Source organism: Notolabrus celidotus, chromosome 10 (assembly GCF_009762535.1).
Source record: "Notolabrus celidotus isolate fNotCel1 chromosome 10, fNotCel1.pri, whole genome shotgun sequence".
In the NCBI taxonomy this organism is placed as follows: Eukaryota; Metazoa; Chordata; class Actinopteri; order Labriformes; family Labridae; genus Notolabrus; species Notolabrus celidotus.
In genome coordinates, this window is record NC_048281.1 from 35,476,798 (window position 1) to 35,503,272 (window position 26,475).

Sequence of the window (26,475 nt, forward strand, 5' to 3'; positions counted from 1 at the left end):
GACACGTTCAGTATTGCAGGCCCTGCCCCCCAGAAAGTCCTGGGACCAATGAAAAGTACTACCCCTCTAGGCAGGGGCTTTTTAGGGTGGAGATTATCTAGCCCTGAACTAAATTTAGACCCTGGGTCCGCCGGTCGAAACGCACATAGTTCAGGGGTAAAGTTCCTCTGGTCGAAAAACGCCTTAAGTGGCATGTAGCAGCCTCTGGTTTAAACCTGATTCCATGAATTGAATTAAGATACTTCTTTTATTCCTAAAATCAGCATCCAGGCCTCTTGATCTACCCTCTTCTAAAATATTTACAGTCTAACCTCTCCCATGTTTAACCGGCTGTCTCATCTCTCCTCTCCCACAGCTGCATCTTCTTATCGTCCTTTCAAAAGGCGTGACGTTGCATCACAGACCATCCCAGCCCACAGGAGGAAAAAGGAACTATCAGGCGCCCGTGTAATCATCGGCTCCTCTTCAAAGAGGTCTTCAGCCAAACATAAGGCAGCTCCGGATGTATCGGTCACAGTGCAGAGGTCAACATCAGGCGTGGAGTCCCAGTGGACTTACTGCAGCCCTGGAGCTCGTATCCCCTCGCCCCTGGGTCACGTCAGCGAGTCAGAAGAGTCCGACTGCTCCAGCCCCAGCCCGATCATTTTCTTGGATGAGGTCGGGTACCAGAAGAGCATGTTAGCTAAGCTGGACATCCCCCAGGTGCCAGGGGGGCCCAGAGAGCGAGTGGAAGACTCAGACTCTGAGGTCAGTGAGTTCTTCGACAGCTTCGATCAGTTTGACGACCTGGAGGAGCTGAGCTCTGAGAGCTGCACTCTCGCTCTCCCTCTGGACGCCGTCAGCGCCCCAAAATCACACAAGAAGTCCGACAGTGGTGGAGCGGCGTGTAAATACGTTTCCAGAGGATGCTCAACGAAGGGTATGAATCCTCACCGCTTTGATCAGCGCACTCTCCCGGCCAATGTGAAGAAACCAACTCCTCTGAAACCGGGCTCTCCCTACTCGCCTCACTCCGAGGTGCCGGACTCCCCTCGGCCGATGCAGACGCCCTCAGACGAGAATGGCGGCCCACTCTTCAGTCCTGTCAGCTCATCCGCCTTCAGCCCTCTGGTGGACTCAGGCGGACCTCTAGAATACTTCTGGAAGACAGACGAGGAAGGACCGGACAGCTCAGAGTTACGTAAGCCCCAGGATCTCTGCTCTCTGTATAAGACCTACTCAGACTTCGCCAGCAGTCTGTCCAAAGAAATTCTGGGATCTGTGTGCGGCTACCAGTCAGCTGTCGACATCAACGACAACAAGAACCTCAGCTGCGTCTGTCACAAGGAGTTCCAGAACCAGTCTGGCTACGTGATGAAGCTCTCTGAGATCCAGGAGACTGTCACGGTGGCCAAACTGCAGAAGAAGCCCCAGTCCCTGAAGGACGGTATTCAGAGGTTCGCCACTGACCTGGTGGAGATGAGCCTGGGCAGCGCCTTACGAGACCTCCAGAAAGGTGTGTCCTCCTGTACCACCACCTTGTGTCACCTCGCTGCCAGGCTCACCTCCTCCGTCTTTCAGATGGCGTTCCACGAGATCGGCATGCGTCACGCTTATGTACTAAAGGAACGGGCGATCAACGGACTGGCGGGCTTCCTGGTGGGAGAGGCGGTGTCCGGCGCTCTGAAGGAGTTCCTGACGGTGAAGAAGCAGAATTTCCACAACACCGTGACGCGCTTCGCCGCTGATCTTGCTGAAGAGCTGGTGTTCGAAGGCATCATGGAGGTGTGCCAGTTCTCCCATCCCTCCACCCCTCGCACCCCGAGCGATTGGTCCTTTGGTCAGGGGCACGAGGAAGAAGAAGAGGAAGAAGAGGAGGTTGTTTCCTCCTACGCTTCAGACTTGTCCGAGTCTGTTATCCAGGAGGCCTTCATAGAACTCTCTCAAGCTGACGTTGCCTTCACAAGCCAAGCCGCCATCAGTGTGTCTCAGGACAACATCTGTTACGTCAGTGCAGAGAGCTCGAGCACGCTCACCTGCAGCACCTACGCTAACCAGCAGGTGCTGACCTCGAGCTCGGCTGCACCCACTCCAGGAACCTCCGGAGAGGACTCCACCTGCACGGTGAAGAAAGCCCTGTTCACCGTGTCCGGCATGGCCAGCTGTATCCCCGTGCCCCAGGCAGGCAAAGCCCTCAACCACCTCCAGGACCCCGAGGAGACCTCCCAGACTAAGACTAGCTTGTGTGATCCCCAACAATCCAGCAACACAAGAGTCGTAGTGTCTACGTCTGATACAAACACTTCTACTCAACCTAGCATTTACAGTCATGGCACTCAAACCCCTGTTCCTGCAGGAGACCCCTCCCAAGGAAAGTCCCCCTTCCAAAACTTCTCTGGCAACATGGTGGATATGATCGTGACCGAGGCGTGTGAGCTGATAACCTCCTCTAAGATGAAGAAGAGTTTTGGTGACTGTGCTGATTTCTTCACAAAGACAATCAGCAGCCGACGGGACTCTTCTTCAAAGAATGAAAACATGAGTTTTGATGCTCCGGACTCTCCTTCAAAGCAGGGAGCGTTCAGATACGACTGCAGAGAATCTGGGTTTGTGAGGAAGGGAGCGCCTGTAGAGCAAGCAGCAGACCTTAGCATTCCTCACATTTCCTTTCAAACAGGCTGTCAAAACCAGGGGAGAGCCAGCTGTGAGTATAATCCCAGAAGCAGAGGAGTGGCTGAATCACATCCTGTGCTGATGGATACTCTGGATGTGCCGGGTACAGAGTCAGGGGGACAAAGGAGGATATCTGTTCCTATGGATGACTCAGTTCCAAGCCCCGGTCAGAAATCGGGCGGGACTCCCAGCACTCCTCCCTCGACCCCTCAGCAGCCCAACGAGGTGTCCAAAGAGAAACAGATAAAACAGTTCTCTAAGAAGCTCAAAACCAAGCTGGCTAAGGAGTTTTCCCCCGCTACCCCTCCACCCACCCCTCACGATCAGCCGGAGCCTGGACCTGGACCAAAAGACACCACCCCCGAGGCGGACAAGGCTGAGTTCATGCTCAAGCTGATGCGGTCTCTCTCTGAGGAGGCGGGGGAAAATGAGGATGAAGAGGAGGAAGAAGCGCCAGAGGATGGCGGTGCTGGCGTCTCCAATAGAGGTTTGGACGCAGGGCGAGGCCGGCCTGACCCGAACCAGGTGGCCACTCGCAGAATGTCCAGCAAGGAAGCGCTTCACTACGCCGAGCGGCTGGCTTGTCACATTGTCTCGATGGCGACAGAGATGGACACCTTGGGAGGGGCAGAGGAGGAAGTAGACGTGAACAAGGGCGGGGAAAGAAGGAGAGACAGCGTGGCTCAGTTCTCGGAGCAGACCCTGAACACCTTGTGGGTGTACGCGGGCGAGGTAGCAGGGGAGGTCATCAACGACGTGAAGAGGATGGTGAGCTCTTCTCAGCAGTGTCCGTATCACAGAACTCCCCGCAGACGCAGCTTCGACAGATCCAACTCTGAGTGCTCCCATCTCCACCAACACCTTCCTCCACCCGGTGCAGACCAGAACAGAGACTCCAGGATGGGCAGGCTGGCTGAGCAGTGGTCTAACGACTTGATTGCTTCTGTTTTCAAGTCCCCCAAGTCCACTTCAAGCACGGTGTCCAGCTCCAGCTCCGGGATGTCCTCGGAGTATCCCAGCTGTGAGAGCGTGACGGACGAGTATGCCGGCTACCTCATCAGGGTGCTGAAGAAAGAGGGAGGCAGTAGGGAGCTGGTCCTGGATCAATATGCGAGCCGTTTGGCATACCGGTCTATAAAACTTGGCTTGGCTCACGCAAGCCGCAAGGTCAAACACAGATCCTCTATCAGCCGCCTTCACTCCTCACAGTCCTTACCGGATGAATGGAGAACTCCGAGTAACGATGGCGTCACGACTAATGACAAGTCTGAGTCAGCGGTTCAGCCTCCAGGCGAGGACGCTCACTGTAGCTGCAGGAGCCCTGAAGAGAAGAGTCAAAGGGACTACACAGACCTGGTCAACTTTGCAGAGTCTTTAGCTTACAACATCACCTGCGATGTCACACGAAAGCTGCATCGCTCTTCAGTGCGGCTCCCCAAGTCCCTGACCGACTCCTGTCTCTATAAGAAGTCCAAACTAGAAGACATGGCAGACGATCTCATCAGGAACTCCTTCTCCTGCCCCCTGCTGTCCAAGGAGGGTAAGAGCAGGCACTACCACAGCACAGGGAGCCTGTACGAAGGGGGCTACAAGGGCCGCGTGATGCAGGTCATCGAGCATTACGCCAGGAAGATAGTGGACGACACGCTGCAGATGAGCATGGCTTCAGTTGGGTACTCATCCAGGGAGAACCCAAGAGTCCAAGGCCACGAGAGACACTCCCACACCCAGAGGTTATCTGAGGGACCAGTCCTGGGGGAGAGGACCTGCCGTTACTGTCAGATCCAGGAGTGCCTGTACTGCACCAAACCTTGCCGGCACCACCACCAGCCTGCGCTGCAGAGGAGGAAGAGGGCGTCAGAGAGTCAGGGGAAGGCTGAAAGGGTGTCTGGACTGGAGATTCCCAAGATCCACATCGACCTGGATCACAGGGTGGCGTTCGCAGAGGAGATGGTGTCCATGGCGATGGAGACGGCGAAACGAGAGCTGAGTAACACCAGCCTCAACGCTGACAGCGGCATCGGTCATGATGGAGCGAGCTACGCCGAGAGCCTGACCGCTGAGATCATGACATCAGCCCTGTCCAACGTCTGCCCGACCCCCAACAACAGGTAGACTCACAAAGATCCTCAGACCTTTATTATTCTCCAACATAGAGAACATAAACTCATAAATGCTTGAATACTTTCTCTCCCTCCGTCTCTCTGCATTCAGCTTTCCAGGCAGAGAGGCCACTGAGTCCTCCGTGTCCCAGCAGCTGAGTGTAGGAGACGACAGTCTGGGAAGCTGGTCTAACCTGAGCTTCGAGGACGAGCACCTGGACGACAACAGCAGCTTCCTGCACCTCAGTGACAGGTATGAACAACATACGGCAAACATCCAGACACTTAAACCATGAAGACTCCCTCCAAACAGGGCAGGTCTAGACCGGACTCTATGTTCTATTATTAACAAAGACCCAACATCAAGACCGGATCAGATCCAGTCCCATCTTCCAGACAGGACTCAGTCTGATCTCATCTTAATCCACCATGAGCAGAGCACTTTGCAGCATTTAGCAAGTTACAGTGGCAAGGACAAACTTCCTTTAACAGGCAGAAACCTCCAGCAGGACCAGACTCATGTTAGACACACATCTGCTGAGACCGTGTTGGAGAGAGGGATAGAGGGAGATGAAGAGAGAGAGAGAGATGATAGTGGAGAGACGGATAGTAGTAGTTGTAGCAGCTGGAGTCTGGCACGTCCACAGCAGCAGAGATCCAGAGGAACCTACGAGACAAGGGAGCTCAGGGACTCCAGAAAGGTCTAAGAAAAGAGAGAAGAGAGGGAGACCAGAAGAAAGAAAAAGAGGAGAAGAAATGGTGAAGGAAAGACAGAAGGAAAGGACAGGATGAGAAAATGAGACAAAGGATGAAGAAACATGGAAAGACCAAAGAAAGGAAGAAAGAAAGAAAGAAGGAATAAAAGATAGAAGGAAGAAAGGAAGGATTGAAGGACGAAAGGAAAGAAAGGAAGGAAGGAAGGATTGAAGGAAGAAAGGAAGGAAAGAAAGAAAGGAAGGAAGGAAGGAAAGAGAGAAAGAAAGAAAGACAGAAGGAAGGAAGGAAGCAAGGAAGGAAGGAAGGAAGGAAAGAAAGAAAGAAAGAAAGAAAGAAAGAAAGAAAGAATGAAATGAAAAAGGAAAGAAGGAAGGAAGGATGGAAGGAAGGAAAGAAAAAAAGAAAGAAGGAAAGAAAGGAAAAAGGAAGGAAGGATTGAAGGAAGAAAGGAAGGAAAGAAAGAAAGAAAGGAAGGAAGGAAGGAAAGAGAGAAAGAAAGAAAGACAGAAGGAAGGAAGGAAGCAAGGAAGGAAGGAAGGAAGGAAAGAAAGAAAGAAAGAAAGAAGGAAGGAAAGAAAAAAAGAAAGAAGGAAAGAAAGGAAAAAGGAAGAAGGACTACAAAAAGAAAAAGAGAAAGAGGTAAAGAAAGCCATAATTAAAAGAATAACAGACCCCAAAAAAGGAATCTACAGCAGAGATCCAGAGGAACCTACGAGACAAGGGAGCTCAGGGACTCCAGAAAGGTCTATGGTTAGTAACTTTAATGGGACAGGAAGAGTTAAAGTGAGAGAGACAGGCAGAGAGAGGAGAGAGAGGGAAAGACAGGATCCCAGTGTGTCAGTCTAAGCCTATAGCAGCATAACTAAGACCTGGTCCAAGCCTGATCCAGCTCTAACTATAAGCTTTATCAAAAAGGAAAGTTTGAAGCCTACTCTTAAAAGTAGAGAGGGTGTCTGCCTCCCGGACCCTGACTGGTAGATGATTCCAAACGAGAGGTGCTCAGTAAACTTTTCCAACATCATTGGAATGAGCAGCAGGTGCAAAACCTGTCCACTTCAGGTATTTCTAAGACAACAAACTATAAAAAATCTTAATGAATTAATGAAATAATGTCTCTTATTGGTTTTAACATGATGTTTGTTGCTATATGTGGAGCTCCTGTCAGAGGAGATTCCTGTGGTGGAGCCTGGACGGGAGGTATTCAAAGGTCAGCACAGGGCACAGAGTGTGGTTTGGGTTGTTTAGGTTTTACTGCCAGGATATAATTTGTGTTGCATTATATGTGGGTCTGTTGTCTAAGATTTGATGCAGCTGTCTCTGCTGCCAAGTGTTTGTGAAATAAGCTGCACCACATAAGGACAGAGGAGTAGTTATGACAGAGCGAGCCCTATGGACGGACATCAGATCACTTTTTGGAGAAAAAGGAGAAAAGTGGGCGAGTCTGAGCGTCCGTCTTCGTAAGGACATGGTCTCATGGTCTCATGGTCTCATGGTCTCATGGTCTCATGGTCTCATACCAGACTCGGCTCAGCTTGTTGACATTTCTGGAAAACTCTGTTATCTCTATGGAAGCAAAAACTGACAACATTCAGAATTCTTTCCCGAGGTGCTGAGAAAACAAGGTGTTAGCAGCAGCTCGTTGTTTCAGCCATCAGGGCCAAGTTAATGTATCATAATATTTTCTAAAGGTGTGTCTGTGACGGCTCTCTGCACTCCAGGCACTTCTTCTTCTGCAGGAACAAAGTCCACCACGTGTAATTCATTACACCCTAAGACAGAAACCCTGATGCAACCGTCTCTGCTCAGCAAGTCAAACAAAACAAAGGGAAATAAATCACCTGGAGGGCTTTTTGGGACACTGAGCACGATGATTGAGTAAATGAACACAGTCTCACCAGGTGTCTCTGAGTGAAACCGCAGGGAGAAAGCAGCAGCTGAGGTAATGCTGATTAAAGCGGGTATTTATAGATATCAGGAAAGTTCCTCCTTGCATGCCGCAGCTTGCAGGTTCCAGCCAGCAGGCTAATTATTGACTAATTACACTCAGAGTGTGTGTTGTTGTGTTGATGTTGCCAGCCCGGTTGTCCTGGTGGAACCCGCAGCATTAGCCGGGGATAATGCGAGGACAAGAATGTAATGATCTCACATTATACGGCTTTAGCAACAAATTGTCTCGATCAACAAATGACAGATGAATCAGCGGGATCCGAGGGGGAATAATGTCCATCCGCCTCTGTTTTCAGCGTCACCTGGCATTTAAAGGATTATTCCAAAGGCCAGAAATGGTCATCAATCTGAGTAATGTTTGTTGAAGCTTCATGATAGATAAGGTCATCACAGCAAGTGGGAAGAAACTGCTTATTACATCCAGAGCTTTGTTCTGTCTCCACTGGAAGAAGTTAGAACAAATAATATTAAGAAGGAGGAGGAAAATACTGAAATAAGACGAATGATGAGCCGAATCAAGAGATATCTTTCCCCTGATGCAGTCAGACTGGGATTATGTATATCTGTCTGATAGAAAGAGAGGATTTAAGGATATTGAATTAATAGAATGAGAAATATGTGTTCAAGTTTCGCTTCTTCTAGCTCCATTTTCTTAAAACAAGTGTGTATTTTCAGGAAATGCAGCCTAAACTCTTAACATTTACCCATCAACACGTTATTTTGTCTGCTAAATAAAATATTTGAGAACTTTTTATCTCCACATTTAGAAAAAGGTGGCCTTAACTCAGACTTTACATAGAAAAAACTATATTTAAGTTGAAACTCGGTAGACTAGACTTCAAATAATCAATGACACAATAACCAGACAATACACGGTGCTATATCCCTGCCACTTAAACATCCTTGTATAGATCACCTTCAACCCCAGCACTTTTGTACATAGATAATTCTAAGAAATCTGCACTTTTGTATATACTCTATTTTTTTTAATTCAATTTTATTCTATTTTATTCTATTTTATTCTATTTTATTCTATTTTATGCTATTTTATTCTTTTTTCATTGATCTTCATTTTATTTTATTATTTTTTATTTGATCTTTATTTTATTTGATCTTCATTTTATTTTCCAATATTTTATTTGATCTTTTTTATTTGTATTTTATTATATTCTTTTTTTTATCTTTATTTAATATAATTTTATTTGATCTTCAATTATCTTTGATCTTCATTTTATTTTATTTTATTGTATTTTATTTTATCTTTATTCCTTCTTTATTGAATTCTATTTTATCTTATCTTTATTTTATTTTATTCATATTTATATCTTATTTTATTCCTTCTTCTATTAATATTTTGACTTTCTTACATACTTCTTATAAGAGCTCTGTAATGACCGAATTTCCCTCCCAGGAATAAATAAAGTTTTATCTCATGTGAAAGTCAAATACTATTTTAGGGATGCAGTAAACTAGCACTAAAGTTCAACTGAGTCAGAGTGTGTTCCCCAGATATGAGACACAGAACCGTCCCCTGTTCTTCAGGACTTTAGATGAAATGTTTCTGCAGCGGTTAAAGATTGAAGAGCTGAATTGAATTCATATTTAAAACACAAACCCTTACTATCATGTCATATCTTAATGAAACAACTGAAGATAAAAGAGCCTAACACATCAAATCCTCTGAGATATCTCATCAGATAGATACTGATCATGTTTTTAAATCATCTCCTGTAACTCAGACGTCTCTGTTTGCAGTGATGTGTTCATGTATGCAGAAAGCTCCTCTCCTGTAACTCAGACGTCTCTGTTTGCAGTGATGTGTTCATGTATGCAGAAAGCTCCTCTCCTGTAACTCAGACGTCTCTGTTTGCAGTGATGTGTTCATGTATGCAGAAAGCTCCTCTCCTGTAACTCAGACTTCTGTTTGCAGTGATGTGTTCATGTATGCAGAAAGCTCCTCTCCTGTAACTCAGAGGTCTCTGTTTGCAGTGATGAGTTCATGTATGCAGAAAGCTCCTCTCCTGGGACTCGGACGTCTCTGTTTGCAGTGATGAGTTCATGTATGCAGAAAGCTCCTCTCCTGTAACTCAGACGTCTCTGTTTGCAGTGATGTGTTCATGTATGCAGAAAGCTCCTCTCAGTGTCATGGTGGTGCGTTACCTTCTTCTCTCTCCAGCAGCAATGGGAACAGCAGCAGCTGGAGCAGCCTGGGCCTGGAGGGGGAGGCGTGTGAGGAGCGCATGTCGTTCTCTCCCTCTGACAGGTTGGTCAGCAGACGGTAGACACTGCTCGCCTTTCATAACACACGCCGGTTCCCCTAGAGTGAGACAAAGTCAACGCGGAGTCCCTGAGACGAAGCGTGCCACAGATCCACAAGAGGAAAAACCTCTGGAGCCGGAGGATCGTTTCATATCATATGAGAATGATTTACGGGATGGCACAGTGGCAGTTTGATTTATACTTTGTCTCATACTAGGAACCACCAGCCCCTTGTTGCATGACCACACTAAAGCTGTGAACATAAGAAGGCTTGACATGGCTTCAGCTTGTTGATGGTAGTGTCAACATGTGATGTTTTCTGGCTCGGCTGTGCTTGCATGTCTATTTGTTGCTTCGTAGATCGTTGTATTGTTTTCCTGCTGCCTGCTCCCCTCGCTGTGATCGTCACAATGTCTTTGCATGTTGTTGAAGAAGACTTGCTTCAATGCATGCAGCTATTTATGTGATCTAATATCAGTGCATGGTTGAGGGTCAAACTCAAACTTTAAATCCAAAAATCTGCCACCTGTAGGTTTTGATTATCCCTAAAGTTCATGTTCTCTGAGTTTTAGTTTCCATCCACATGGTGCATAAGTCCAGCTCAGTTCCTCAGATGCCAGAGCTCACCACAGACATGTGAATACAACAACACTTTAATGAGAGCCTCACAGCTACATGATCACTACTGACAAAAAGATTGAGGCGACAAAATATTCCCACTGGAAGAGGAAATGTTTCTCCTGCAAGTTTCTGCATGTAGGAGTTACTACCCGCCTCTCATTGAGTTCAACTTCAACTCACATAACTCGACGTGAAAAGGGCAAAACATTCGATTATTTGATTCAATAAGGAGTCTCTGAAAACCAAATCCACATCACACTAACCCCTCCTGAAATCAGGGGATGTGAGCTGGTGATCTGCTGCTAGCATCGTCACGCCATCAAGAAGTGACACGCTGTAAGAAAGGATGAACGATAGGAGAAGATGCAGGATAACTTCTTGAAATATCAAGCTTTAAATTTAACATTTATGAGTATTCAAGGCAACATTTACTGGATTTGAATGACGGCTGAAATTGAGAAGTGTAATTGAATTGTTGTTTGGTACGTATAGAGTCATAAAATGTTAAATCAGTCAGTGTTCCTGAAACTAGAAGCGACATCCTGAAATGTCTTATCCACAAACTAAAATAATTCAGTTAACTTTTCATCAAGGAGGAGAAAAAAAACTCAAACTGTTCACGTTTAAAAACCTGTAAAGAAGTCAAAATGATGTGAATAATTCAGCATTTGAATTCCTGCAACTCTGCAACCAGAGTTACTTGATCAGTCAGGTGAAACAAACACATCAACACATCCATTAGATCATTTTTGACTTATGCATCATTGTTCAGTCAAAGCTGAGCTCCAGTGGGTGGTGGCAAGGAGCTGGAGAACCCTGGTACCTACCAAGATTACAGCCTGGAAGAGGAAGCAAACACAAACTCTGCTCCCCTTCATTCAAGCTGAATACTCTCTGCTCTCAGGTCCTTGAATCTGCCATCTAGATCAGCTCTCTCTGCTGCTGGGATCACATTAGGTGTCAGTTTTGCAGTGATATAAAAATAGTTTCATAGTTTTGCACATCATCAAGTTTAAATCAGAAGATGGGTATTTCAACCGGCTGCCAGTAGGGGGCAGGTTTCTCACAGATTCAGGGTTCTAGTTATTTCTTCTGTTGGAAAAAAACAAACAAAGATTGTCTCATCTTTAAGACGACTCATGAAAGTCAAGAGGTTGTCACTCTTCTGATACAACCATCAGGGGTCACACTACCGGTCAAAAGTTTGGAAACACCTTCTCATTGAAGGGTTTGTGTTTATTGTAATTATTGTAAACACTGTAGATTAATACTGAAGACATCAAAACTATAAAAGAACAGATATGGAATTATTTAATTTTTTAAAAAAGTGTTAAACAAAGCAGAATCTGTTTAATATTTTAGATTCTGTAAAGTAGCCCCCTTTTTCCTTCATGACAGCTTTGCACACTCTTGGTGTTCTCTCAGTCTGCTTCATGAAGTGGTCTCCTGGAATGGTTTCTCTCAGTCTGCTTCATGAAGTGGTCTCCTGGAATGGTTTCTAATGAACATGAGCCTTGTCAAGAGTTCATTTGTAGAATGACTTGCCTTCTTAATGTGTTTGAGACCATCAGTTGTGTTGTTCAGAGGTAGGGTTAGTACACAATGGATAGCTCTATTTGACTATTGTTGTAATCCAGATTATGCCAAAACCAGATTATTTCATAGTTTAGATGTCTTCAGTTAATCTACAATGTTGGAAATAATTAAAATAAATAAAAAACATTGAATGAGAAGGTGTGTCCAAACTTTTGACTGGTAGTGTATATCAGGGGCTCCCAAACTTTTCAGGCCAATCAAAGTGATTTAATGTGTCTTCATTTAGCTGGTCTGCAGAAAATGACCCTACCTGCATGCACATGTGTCTGTGTTTCCTGTGCTGTTATGAATTAACCTGCTGCTACTGATGCTTTAGATCATTAACTGATCACTAACCCTAAACTTAGGAGTCACCTGGAAACAAAGAAAGGCAGAAAACTCATTACACTTTATATTTTCAAGGTTTTATTTCAAGTTTAGATACTATTTTTACTATAATGGGTAAAATGTACTATTTTTAGATAACTTAAAAAAAAAAAAACATTCAGGAAGACATCTAAAGACCCCCCCCATTTGTGTCTTGCGACCCTCCAGGGGGTCCAGACCCACACTTTGGGAACCCCTGGTGTTCGTGCATGACTTTCAGGTTGTCATGCTTCTCTCCTTCATGATCTTATTTATAAAAATATGAAACGCCGTCCTCCTCCTCCTCCTCCTCCTCCTCCTCCTCCCAATGACACCGAGCGGCAGAGTTTAAACGTCTGTAGCCGCCGGGTGTGTCAACAAGACTGAGATTAAAAAACCTACAAAGAGGAGAAATGACTGTTTACCTTTTAAGCACAGCACACAGCAAATATTTGCGCAATTGTCAGATTGGATACGGAGCAGATTTTCAGAAAGGAAAAGTCAACTCTCACACTCATTTACTCTTAGTCACCGCGTCTTAACGGACAATAGACTCTGGGGGAGAAAAGTCGATTTACTGGAATACAGAAGAAAAAAAAAACAGTGACTGGAAATCTGCAGGGTAGTTCCCTTATTGTGTTTAAGATGTCTCTTAATCAGAGAAATAATGAGGAAAATAATACAGGAATGTATTTATATATTGCATGTTTCATACAGCAGCTGTAGTTTAGGGAGCTTTAAAGTGTAGAAAAGAATATAGAAAATAAAATAAATATAACAGAAGCAAAATTAAATCAATAAGGAACAAAATGTGCAAGAATAGAAATATGCCAGGGTGCCAAACGGTAAGAATGCATGAGAACAGCTGTCATTAAAGAATGATCTCAAAGAATGCACGTCTTAAAATCTCAGGCTGTGAGTTCAGGAGGTTTGCTGCAGAGTTTAAAAAGGCTTAGCTGCTAATTTTCTTATTACTGTCACAGTTTATATAAACACAACTGGCTGCAGAGGATTTAAGAAGCATTGGAGGATTATGAAACAAAAAGAGTTAGTCATTTAGGCCACTCCCAAACCATTAAGGGCCTAGTACAAAGGTAAAAGGCCCAAAAATCCACCTGAGAAGGGGCTGCGAGCTCCTGCACCTCAGCTGAAAACTGGCCTGATGTGATCTCTCTCTTTGTGTTCTAGTCAAGAGCACGAAGCAGAGACTTGAGACTCAAAGAGTAGAACACTTCACTGCATGAGCTAGCTTTTGCATCTTCTTTGCTGAACTTTTGCTTTGCATGCTTTGCTTTTCACACTCCCCATGCCTCCTCCCTCTCTAACCTGTGTGGTATTTCTCATCCTGCAGTGACAACACAGAAGACAAGGAGGCCGAGGTCAAAGAGGAGTCCAGCGGTAAGGATGTTTTACAGCCTGCAGCTTCACTCTCCCTCCTCTAATCCAATAAAACCTTTCTTGAACGAGACTTTTTCCTGAAAGTTGTAGCTTTTGGCGAGCGAAGAGAAAAAAACATATGGTTTTATCATCTCATTCTTGGACAGCAGAGAGGTCCAGGGGGGGAAAAGACGGGCTCCGCCCCTAATTCTGAGGTCTCGCTCTTTCCATTCGTTGGCATTGCTTCCAGCTGTCTGCCCGTCTGAGTGTGTCGTATCTCGGGGATTTCACCACCCCCAGATTCACCCACACTGGTGCTCATTCATACGCTCCCTCCACAGTCACTCGTTCTGCTGCATGAGTGTGTCAGAGCAGAGAGGGCAGGGAGGGGCCAGGGGGGTCCACAGTGGGACTGTTCCACTGTGGGAGCGTGGGAACCGTTGACTGTGTACAGTATGAGGACTGTTACGTATTAAACTGAGGGGATCTGTCTGTCTGAGATGAGCTGTCACACCAGAGAACAGACAGGAACTAATATGATTACATAACTCTTAATATTCAGTATTTACAGGATATATAACTTAGTACTGCTGCCTGTTTGAAGAGTATCCTGATAGGGAAGGAAGTGCTGGTTTATATTTAATATTTGAAGACATTTTTCCCAAAATAAAGGGAGGAATTTTAGGAGGAAGAGGAAAAATGTTGATAAAAGTGTTTATAAGACACATTTTGGGGCGCTGCTGGAGGCGAGTTATCCACAGAGAGCAGCTCCTTTTTAAAATGCAGGGAATTAAAACCAGAGGGAAAGAGTTTCATGATAAAAATAATCTTCTCTCAACACTGAAAGCCCCTCACAGAGGGCTGAGAGCTGAGCTGCTGCTACTTTAGACAGAACCCGTGCCCAGCATGTGTCAAGCTGAACAGAGAAGATCAACCTGGACAGGAAGTCAGGCCCGAAGATTGCATGCAACATCCACTCAATTTCAAAATAAAGCACCAGATACAGACTCCTGACCGTTTTAAAGATTGTATAGATCAGAAATACTCATCAATTTAATTGTTAAAGCTGCTGTGAGGAACTTTTAGCTTGTATCGATTATGGCGCCCCCTTGTGGACAAAGTGATACCTATTATCTCTTGTCCTGTACATGCAAAATAATTGTCTTCAGACAATAACCTCATCCTGTTGTCTTTTAACATTTAGACTTATCTTACAATGTGATTATATGCCATGAAAATAGCCAAAAAAAGGGTGTTTCTAAAGCGAGATGTCAATCATCTGTTCTGACACCGACCCCCTCAGAGCAGTTCTAGACATTAAAATGACAACAGAGAAAGTGTCAGTGTTGTTGTAGATGGTCTTGTTTGCTTTTGAGGGTCATAAAGAGGTATCAGTATCAGTTTCAGTCTGTTTCTCAGACAGTTAAAAACTCCTCATAGTGCCTTTAACAGATCCAAACAGCCAGATATCAGTGATCCAGGTCGACTACAACAGGACTTTAAGATGATCACTGTCAGAAGGTAACAGGACTTTAAGATGATCACTGTCAGAAGGTAACAGGACTTTAAGATGATCACTGTGTCAGAAGGTAACAGGACTTTAAGATGATCACTGAGTCAGAAGGTAACAGGACTTTAAGGTGATCACTGTCAGAAGGTAACAGGACTTTAAGATGATCACTGTCAGAAGGTAACAGGACTTTAAGATGATCACTGTGTCAGAAGGTAACAGGACTTTAAGATGATCACTGAGTCAGAAGGTAACAGGACTTTAAGATGATCACTGAGTCAGAAGGTAACAGGACTTTAAGATGATCACTGAGTCAGAAGGTAACAGGACTTTAAGATGATCACTGTCAGAAGGTAACAGGACTTTAAGATGATCACTGTGTCAGAAGGTAACAGGACTTTAAGATGATCACTGAGTCAGAAGGTAACAGGACTTTAAGATGATCACTGAGTCAGAAGGTAACAGGACTTTAAGATGATCACTGAGTCAGAAGGTAACAGGACTTTAAGATGATCACTGAGTCAGAAGGTAACAGGACTTTAAGATGATCACTGTCAGAAGGTAACAGGACTTTAAGATGATCACTGTGTCTGAAGGTAACAGGACTTTAAGATGATCACTGAGTCAGAAGGTAACAGGACTTTAAGATGATCACTGAGTCAGAAGGTAACAGGACTTTAAGATGATCACTGAGTCAGAAGGTAACAGGACTTTAAGATGATCACTGTCAGAAGGTAACAGGACTTTAAGAGGATCACTGTCAGAAGGTAACAGGACTTTAAGATGATCACTGTGTCAGAAGGTAACAGGACAACAAACTAGAGAAGAATCATTAATATTAAACTCATCTAAACCTGCAAACTTTTTTTTTTTAAAGTTATATTTTTGGCCTTTTTGCCTTTATTTGATAGGACAGCTGAAGACAGACAGGAAGTGTGGGGAGTAGAGAGTGGGGGAAGACATGCAGGAGATGGGCGACCGGCTGGGAATCGAACTGGCGACCCCTGTAGCCTCTGTACGTGGGGCGCTTAGACCGCTAGGCCACCAGCGCCCCTAAACCTGCAAACTTAACAGTCATGCAGCAAATTCAGGGATGATAAAGCACAAAAGTAACTTAATGCTATCGGAGTGATTCAACCACAGAAAGGCTCTGCAACCTGTTGTTTGTATGTAGTTCCCTCTATACTGGACCCAGCTGATCCTGGCTGCTCTCAGCTGTGCTACACTTCAAACACGCATCTTGTGTAGCAGGGCGCACTGTCGGACAGAGCAAACTCGCGGCACTGTTTGAACACTAGAGGCGGCTGCTAGCTGAGATGTTGCACATGTCCATATATGGGCATAATGTTACTGATTTTTGTTGACAAATTCTTATGAGTTTTCTTTAACCGTAGCTTTTGTTTCCTTCAGTGTAGCTCATAATACTCTCATTTGGAAGACAGCCTCTCTCCTTATTGGCAGGTCACACATTGTTTGTAATTAGTTAATTACAGAAAAAGGTGCAAGCTGCAGTCTGTACTTAATACCGTCCCGCTGAAATCTCTGTAGCAACTTTACTTGACTGACAGCTCAATAACTTCTTAACTTATTTCAGGCTGGTGTTTGAAAACATCTCATTACAGCTTCTGTCTGAAACACTTCATTTCAGCTCCCTGAACCCAGCATTGGAAGCCTCCTTCACTGTTGCCATGCAATAAAAAGTTTTAAATGACTCCTATGCCCTTTTAAGGAGATCCTCCAACTGGTGATGTCACAAATTGAGCAAATCTCGTGTTGATCTCGCTGAAATCTCGTGTGATTTTTTGAACAAGCTGTTCAGAGCAGATTGTGGATTACTCCAACTCACATTAACCTCACAATCTCACAGGATTGACATCAAACATTTGAAGCTAATGTTTGTTTTTAGAATATAAAGAGTATATGACCTCCTGTTTAAGGATGTTTTTGTGGTCCAGCTCTTTGTGAATTGAACTGAAGTGTTAAGAAGAGTCAGTAAAACCGTGCTCAGATGATTCAATGAGTCTGACTCACTTGTCTCTGTGCTGCAGGGACTCTCTGCGTGGACCGGACTCAGGTGCAGGCTCCCAGGACCGCGCTGGTCATAGTCAACTCGGATTTCCTGGTCCCTCAACACGTGAGCCTGGACCCCCAGCTCAGGAGCATGCTGCAGTGGGTGGCAGCCTCCATGGCTGACATCCCGCTGATCCAGCTGAGTCCCGACAGAGAGCTGCAGCAGGTGAATGAATGAATGCACTCATTATCTCTCCCTCAGAGTCCCTCTGAGGTGTTTATGATAAACATCAACTCATTTCAAACCCGAGTCAAAGGCTGCCATGAAAGGAGTCTTTCTTTCTGCGGTTGTTGATGTTGGTTTTAAAGGATAGGGATCTTGTTCTGGTTTCCACTACACTTAAAGTTGCTGTGGAGACAAAATAATTAGCTTATGCAATGATAAAGTCAAAAAAAGTTACCTTCATGTTTTACAGTGTTGGGCTTCTTAACCTACTTTATAACATACCTCTGAAGTCCTGTCAGACAAACTCAAAATCTAAGAGTTTAAATGGAGAGAATGTATCACTTTCAATCATGTGAGTCTAGTTTTTAGTGTGTGGAGTGATTTGATCAAGTTTGCATTTATATAAGAGAGTAAACTCAGAGGAGATGGGATATACGGCGATTCTGGAAATGTTGTAAATGCAGGAAATAGATGCTGAACAGCGGACCAATCACAGGGCTTGTGTTCTTTGTCATTTCAACACTTATCCATCCACTTTATTTATATAGTACATTTAAAAAAACAATAAAGTTTAAGAGCTGCACAGTGAGATCAAACAAGTTAAAACACAGAACATAAAACACTGTAAAAAATTGAATAAATACAATACAAAAAATCTAAATAAGACACTGTAAAAAATACTTAAAGACATAAGAACACTGTCAAAAAATAGAATAAGATGATCAGAATAAATCACATGAAACACTTTAAAAAAAACACTTAGAAAAATGAAATTAAATAGTAACATTTTAGAGTAGGTGCATGTCAGGCTATGTGCATAAGCCTCTGTGTTAGAACAGGACTATGTGGACCTATAAACCAGGCTTTAACACTTCAATCAATTATGTATTATTTTAAGCCAACTGCTTCTTCATTAATCTTAACCACTATTTTAACATGCATCAATTATTTGTAGCTACCAATATGAATCAGTCATTATCATCCCCTTACTATTTTAACCGTGTATATTTTACTTTTTGCTTTCCACATCCACATTAATTAATTCCTTTTGCTTAAAATGTCTTCCATGTATTTGTTGTTTTTAGCTCAAAATTTCCACCACTTATTTTAATATAATTATCACTGTTTTATTTTATTTTGAATTTATTTTTTAGCTTCCAATTTTAACAATTTCTTCCTTTGCTTTAAACAAACTTAAACACCATTTATTCATGACTTTATACAAAGCATGTTTATCAGTTAAATTCAGGACACTGCATCCAAAGTTTACTCTTAACTTTCAGCTTTTTATCCTCTGATTTTAACAACCATGTCTATGAGTTTATTTTTATTTATTTAACCAGATGAGTCCCATTGAGATCAAGACCTCATTTTCAAGGGCGACCTGGCCAAGAGGTCAGCAGCACACGTCAGAATAAATGGCACAACTCAACAACATGGAACATATAATGCAGACAGTATGTAGAAGCAAACAATAATAATTTAAAAAGTGCAACTTATTTTCAAGTAAAGTGCAGTTTGTGAATACAAAACAGCATTTAAAAACACAGGCACTGTTCTGGGGTCTGTCTTTCATTTAAGATAGACTTAAAGGTGTCCAGAGAGATGAGATCCGACAGATTCAAGTCCTTCTGGAGTTTATTCCAAGCAGTAGGAGCAGCAAAACTGAACGCTCTCTTACCGAACTCTGTCCGAACACGGGGAACACACATCCGCAAGGTGTCGCAGGAGCGCAAGGCATAGTGACTTCCTGATCTCTGAAGATAAACACATAAATACATCGGGACCAAGCCAAGTAGACATTTGTAAATTAGGTGAAGCCAATGTGTTTGCCTGCGCACACTCAGGGATGGCCAGTCGGCTCTGACATAAAGCTCACAGTGGTGAGTGAGGCGTTTGCAACCCGTGACAAACCTCAGCGCGCAGTGATATACACTATTTAAAGACAACAAACATTTAGCCGAGGCTCCCAAGTACAAGACATCACCATAATCAATAAGAGGCAAGAATGTTGCAGAGACTAAAAGTTTCCTTGCTCTGAGGGAGAAACAGGATTTATTCCTGTAAAGGAAACCTAGTTTCACCCTAAGTTTGGAGACCAGGTTGGATATATGAGTTTTAAATGAAAGCTCCCTATCGAGAATAAAACCCAAGTATTTATAATTAGTGACAAGTTCTATGTGGTTCCCTTGTGAGGTTACGATTGAGGGGACGTTTTCTTGGGACTCATTCAAAGTAGAAAAAAGCATCAATTTGGTTTTGTCTGCATTCAGGACCAGTTTTAGTTTCAGCAGACGAGACTGAATAATATCAAAGGCAGACTGTAAAAACTCAAAAGCTTGAGTAATTGATGACGAACAACAGTGAATAATGGTATCATCAGCATACAAGTGATACCAGGTATTTGACAAGTTATCGCACAGGTCATTTACATAAATTGAGAATAAAATAGGTCCTAAAATGGAACCTTGGGGCACACCCTTTAGGAGCTCTAAGGAGGAAGAAGAGCTGAGTATGAGTAGTTCTCTTACACATTCAGTAACAAGCTCAGGTGTTTCATTTAAATCTTGTGTATTTCTTAATTAAATATTAATAATAATAATCTTTCTTTATGTAGCATTTTTAAAACAGGGTAATAAAGTGCTTTACAAATAAGAGACAACAAAAGAGAAATGTCAGGAAGGCAAATAAAACAATGTTTGACAAATTAAAGTTTAAAACAATCAAAAATCTGAATTTTAAAATAAGAAATATAACATATAAAATCCTGCCAGTGATGCTGCCTAAAAAAGAACAAAAACCTCTGGATTAAAACACACTCTGGTGACATTTCCTGTAAATGCACATCAATAAAAATGTGTTTTTAAAAGAGGAGAAAGAAGTTGTTAATCTGATCTCCTTGGGGAGATTGATCCAGAGATTAATAATCAGATAATTAAAACAATCTTTCCCTATACTCTGGAAGCTTTTAAGGTGACACTGTGACCTATAAAACACTCCCTAGTTTGGTATCAGTGATGCATCCTTCTTCTTCTTAACCTGATGTTTGATTCATCAGCTGTTCTGTAGAAATGGTCGACTTCTCACGCAGCATGTTGTGTCATATCTAAAAGGGAACAGTTCCCCAGAGTCCTGCTTTGACAGTAAACATCATTAATCTAAGTCACAGCTGATAAGACCTGTGCTGTTTGGAGGTCAGTGATAACCGCCTGTGTCCTTTCAGCTCCCGGCTGTGGTCCAAAGGCTCCGGGACAGGAAGTGGAGGGTGGGAGAGCTTCTGCACACGCTGCTGCGTTACTGTGAAGACAACCACAGTCAGTCCAGAGACGAGGCTCTGCAGGCGGGCAGAGAACCTCACCGCACCCCCCTCTTCCAGTGGCTCCTGGAGCACGCCTAGGACCGCTTCCTCCTCTCCTTTCCTCTCCTCCTCTCCTCCGTTTCAAACAGGGCTTTGCAAACTCCACGGCCCCTAGAGGGCGCCATACAAATCAGCTGATGTAACCTGCTCTGATGAATGTGGGCGGCGTGTTTCTGCATTGCATGCTGTGACCGAGAGTACTTCTGTTGTGTTTGATTTCCCACCTTCTGTTTTGTTGTGAATCAGGGTGATATCATTCGTGTTGATTTAGTGAGCCGTCACTCCCGCCCACCTGCACCTCTGATCGAAGCCCTCACACCTCGCTGCTGTCGTGCTCGAGCTCCAGAGAGAAAACATGATGCAGAGAGAGAGAGGGAGAGAGAGAGAGAGAGAGAGAGATCCACACCCCATCTGTTCCAGACAGACAGTGAGTGGAGGGAGAGAGAATGTGTTTTCTGTTAGGGAATCCCCGTCCGAAAGAACGCTGGGCGGTGATGTCATCCTACACCCACAGCTCACCTCTGTGGGGCCGTTTCCACATGTTCAGAGACCAAGTGTGCGCACACATCAGCAGACAACACCCTCATGTTATCAGAGAGGGATCCAAAACTCGCTCTTACACTCTTACATCCTCACGTAGTATTCTATAATCGTATTAACTCTCTCAGAAGGACTGCAGCTCATTCAGATCCGGCTCCAGTGAAGTGCTGCTTTAAACCAAACGCTGCCATACACTTAATGTTGGATTTGAAATCCTGCTTCTTGAGTATTCTGCTGTAATTTTGCATTGATGATCAAAACAGCCATGATTTTGGCGTTAGATGAAGTCGCCTCCTGCCAGTATTGATATCCCCGTTCTGCTCGCCTCGCCTCAATCTCCTCGGTCGTCCAACTTAGTAAACCTCTTAGGATGAGCGGCGTTCACGAGGGGTTAAAAGAAGAAGTCTATTTTTTTGAAGGTAGAGTTTAAAATCAAACATGAAATGCTGCTCTTAAGGAAAGCCATGAAATCGGTTCGACGTTGCCAAATGTAGCCCAGGAGGTGACTCTGCTGCCCTCCGGTCATTCTCCGTCAGTGGTCCAGTTTGGGGAAGATCCAGTGACGCAGACGGTGGATCTTGTAGTAATTAAAGACACCACTCCGGTCTGCACCTCCAGAACCACAAACCAAACAGCGTGTGCATTGCTCAACCCTGGACTCACACATTTCAGTCCGACAGTCACCCACACACCTCAGTCACCTTGTGGAATGAAGAGCTCCAGAATACCACAACTTCCACACACACATACATATATACACACACACACTTCCCCTGTTACTCACCAGCCCCCATGCGTACGTCCATGCACACAGCACTACCAGCTTCCTGCTGAGATGCACTTTGATATTTTCCCAGAGGAGAGCCGAGGCGTTTCCAGCCGTGGATTTCCTCCACTCCTCCGCTCTGCAGACCTTTAACGTGTTTAATGAACCCTCACATTACCCTCCCTCACACTCCTCCCTGATGAAGGTTATCGGGATACATTTTGGTGTTTCTATTTATTTATTGCTTTGTTAAATGAGGGACCTAAAGAGTGACGCCATGCTGCAAGTGCAAGCTCCTCAGATCTCCACTCGAGTTCAGAACACTGTAAAAAATACCACAGCCTCATGCCTCGATTCTAAACTGTTCTAACGTGTTGGTGGTGGTGTTCACCTGCATGGCTTCCACTTGATTAAAGCTCAACATTCTTCTTCTTCATGTATTGGCCTACACTGACTGACTCTTCATTGAGCTCCTCCCCCTTTGTCACGGCTTTAGTAGGCCCGGCCGGTCTGTCAAGCTTTATGAATCCATATCCTGTAAAAATAATGGACGTAGTGTCCGTGTCCCAAGAACAGTTTCATCAACAACAAAAAAATATAATCCTCATGCAAAAAAAACATTTTTGCAGAGCAGTATTAGATTTATTTAGGTGTTCCTAATAAAACCTCATCTGAGAAGAGACTTTGTAAGAATTAAGAACTATCATTTGAAAAAGTCTGTGGTTGGCATTTTGAGTGAAAGTGAGCTGGCCCTTTAAAAATGATTAACAGTGAGTTGGGACTTGTCTTGTTCATTTCAAGTGCCAATGAAAAAAGTTAAATAGATGTTTTAATATTCAACCTATGAACAGTATGTAAAGACCGCCTGTCAATCAAGTCAGCCACGCCCTTATATGGGCAAAACTTGTAAGTTTAATATCTTCAAAAATAACGAGTTTTAATAAATTCAACCAGGCTGTAAACATGTTTATTTCTGCTGTAAAGATCGTCTCTTTGAATGGGTGTGTATATGGTTTCCTGTGTTTCTGCAGCCAGCCTCTAGTGGACACTCAAGGAACTGCAGTTCTATTATTTTACATATGTAATACCAGAGGTTGCCGCTTGTTGAACTCATCCTAACTTCTGTCAAGCTAGTGTGAGGTAAAGAGGCGGGTCTTAAACTTCCTCGCTAACAGCTACAGTGTTGACGCCTGTCATGAAGTCAGCTACGCCCTTATTTGGGCAAAACTTTAAAGTTTAATATCTTTAAAATCTATAAATATGAAGCTATTCAGACCTAAACTGTTTTTTGAACCAGACTGTAAACATGTTTATTTCTGCTGTAAAGATCGTCTTCTTTGAATGGATGTGTATGTGGTTTCCTGTGTTTCTGCAGCCAGCCTCTAGTGGATGCTTGAGGAACTGCAGTTTTTAGCACTTCCGCATTGGCTTCATATTTTAAAACCAGAGGTTGCCGCTTGTTGAACTCATCCTAACTTCTGTCAAGCTAGTGTGAGGTAAAGAGGCGGGTCTTAAGCTTCCAAGCTAACAACTACAGTGTTCCCGCCTGTCAATCAAGTCAGCCACGCCCTTATTTGGGCAAAACTTTAAAGTTAATATCTTCAAAATCTATAAATATGAAGCTCTTCAGATCTAAACTGTTTTTTGAACCAGGCTGTAAACATGTTTATTTCTGCTGTAAAGATCGTCTTCTTTGAATGGGTGTGTATGTGGTTTCCTGTGTTTCTGCAGCCAGCCTCTAGTGGACGCTTGAGGAACTGCAGTTTTTAACACTTCCACATTGGCTTCATATTTTAAAACCAGAGGTTGCCGCTTGTATTCAGCCTAACTTCTGTCAAGCTAGTGTGAGGTAAAGAGGCGGGTCTTAAGCTTCCAAGCTAACAACTACAGTGTTCCCGCCTGTCAATCAAGTCAGCCACGCCCTTATTTGGGCAAAACTTTAAAGTTTAATATCTTCAAAAATATAAATATAAAGCTATAATATAAATATGTAGCTATTCAGACCTAAACTGTTTTTGAACAAGGCTGTAAACATGTTTATTCCTGCTGTAAAGATCGTCTCTTTGAATGGGTGTGTATGTGGTTTCCTGTGTTTCTGCAGCCAGCCTCTAGTGGACACTCAAGGAACTGCAGTTTTTAGCGCTTGATCCAGTCCAAACTTGTCCAGGTAGTGTCCCCCTAATTAGTGAAGTTGCTTAATTATCGCTAACAAATTCAGTTTCTGCCTTATTCCTGTGTTAGCAAAGTAAAATCTGTGTTTATGTACCTGTTTCTGTGCAGGGACACATGTTTGATCAGGAGGACTTAAAGACAGTATCCTGTAAATGATCATTTTCAAAGTGCATTATTTTTCGTGCAACATTTAAAAGCTTGACAGACAAACAGAGTCAGAAGGGGGCGGGGCTTAATGAAGGGTCAGTGACCTGCAGTGACCTGTCCGTACCCACACTGCCTCACAGTATGCTCCAGGCGTCTGCAGATGCCTCGTCTGTTGCTGCTTCACCTGTCGGCTGCCAAACGCTCATCTTATACTCCAGGTGTTTGATTTGTTTACACATGAAGATGAATATATATCAGATGATAACCCACTATTTTTTAAAAAGCTAAATAAAAATCTGACCGTAGAAGAAAAGAAGAAGACACAGTGAAGTATTAACCTGAGAGGTGTGAGAGTGCACATATCTTGGTTTACATGGAATGTATTAAAGTGTTGGACTCTCAGAGAGCGCGTCACCTTGTACAGAATCCCTCCCTGTGTGAATGTGTAGAGTAGTTTTCCTCCACCTTTCTTTATCTTTACATTCCCGTTCATCCTAAATAACCTCCGGCTGTGTCGTGGTGTTTGTGAAAGCTGAATGTGCTCCTCAGTGTAGCAGCAGGCTGTAGATCTGCTCCTGTTGTCCCCAGTGTTACTTTCTGCCTCTCACAGGAACATAAAGAGAGAGAGAGAGAGACGCACCGCACCTCCACTAACTTCTGTATTCTCCTGCTTTCCTTGTAAAGTCCTGCCAAATAAAGATTTTTAATAAATTATGTAAGTTATATAATAGTGAGTTCACTACTTGTTCTCCCTCGTGGCATTGCTGAGTAGTTTACACATCCGGAGCTTGAAGTCAGAAACTAAACGTTTGTTTATGTTAAAGCTTGGTGTGACAATAAAGCTTTTTCATGTGCTCTTAGTTCGTCTCTGTTTGTGAACTCTGCAAAAAAAACACACATTACATTTACAGTGGACACTGAGTGGATTCATTTATAACAAGGGGTCAAAAGCAAACAGGATTACAACATCAGATAAAATCAGGTGTTGGTGATTATCCTGATGAATCCAGTTTATGTTGATGAAACATTTTGAGTAGGATTGAGATAATCTTCATCAAAGAAATCTGGGTCATCCTGATCTGAGCAGAGGGCTGGATTACAGGAACTAAATAATTATAATAATCTTTATTTATTTATATAGCACTTTTCAAAACAGCTACAACAAGAGCTTCACAAGTGAGAAAGAAACTAAAAGACAATAAAATAAAAATATGAGGAAAATAAATTAAAGGAAGTAAAATAAAAACAACAAAGATAAAGATTAAAACAATCAGAAATTTAAAATAGAAACATAAAAATGTATAGATATATGTAAATTATAATTTATATTAAATTATATAATATTAAATGCAGATTATACAAGTACACTTGTGTATATTATGCAAGGCAAACAATACCCAGTCCAAGACACATGTTGGATTGTCTTGAAAACATAAATAAGTAGATAAGTGAATAAATTAGTGAATGAAAATAATAATAATAAATAATAATTTAAAATAAATGAATTGATGAAAATAATAATAATATATAATAATTTAAAATAAATTAGTTAATAAAAATATTAATAATAAATAATAATTTAAAATAAATTAGTTGATAAAAATAATAGTAATAAATAATAATTTAAAATAAATTAATTGATGAAAATATTAATAATAAATAATAATTTAAAATAAATTAGTTAATAAAATATAAATAAAATAATAATAATAATATATAATAATTTTAAATAAATAAGTTAATGAAAATAATAGTAATAAAAAATAATTAAAAAATAAATAAATAAATAGGAGAGGAAAAATAAATATTCTAAATTAAAATAGAAAATTAATAGATAGAGGAGAGGAAAAAAAAGAAAATTATCATAAAATTAAATAAATTGGCTAAAATAAAATACAAAAAATAAAAGGTAAAAATATCAACAAAAACAATCAAACAAACAGAAAAAAAGAATAAATAATATTTAGATGCTGCTTTCAGAACAATGTGTTGATATTCAGCTTAATACTTTTTATAATTTAAGACATTTTATTTTGGTAATACTTATTTCACTTGTATGTATATTTTTAAATTCTTGAAGTGCTTCAGAACCCATGATACTCTGACTGTTCAGTGACTTTAAATCAGAGT

The 26,475-nt window shown here is 42.6% G+C and overlaps 1 protein-coding gene across 2 annotated transcripts in view; it reads left to right on the top strand.

Moving 5' to 3' along the window:
- Positions 1–25,205, top strand: part of akap11 (A kinase (PRKA) anchor protein 11) — a 37,465-nt gene extending 12,260 nt beyond the window's left edge. Inside the window, exons 7-12 of one of the 2 annotated variants that reach the window (XM_034693899.1) lie at positions 356–4,763; positions 4,867–5,007; positions 9,598–9,681; positions 13,591–13,637; positions 17,175–17,362; positions 20,586–25,205. In XM_034693899.1, the coding sequence (XP_034549790.1) occupies positions 356–4,763; positions 4,867–5,007; positions 9,598–9,681; positions 13,591–13,637; positions 17,175–17,362; positions 20,586–20,759 (5,042 nt within the window). In that variant the 3' untranslated portion in view covers positions 20,760–25,205. The remainder of the gene's footprint in view (positions 1–355; positions 4,764–4,866; positions 5,008–9,597; positions 9,682–13,590; positions 13,638–17,174; positions 17,363–20,585) is intronic. The other variant, XM_034693901.1, reaches the window with a different exon arrangement.
- Positions 25,206–26,475: the final 1,270 nt, after the last annotated feature.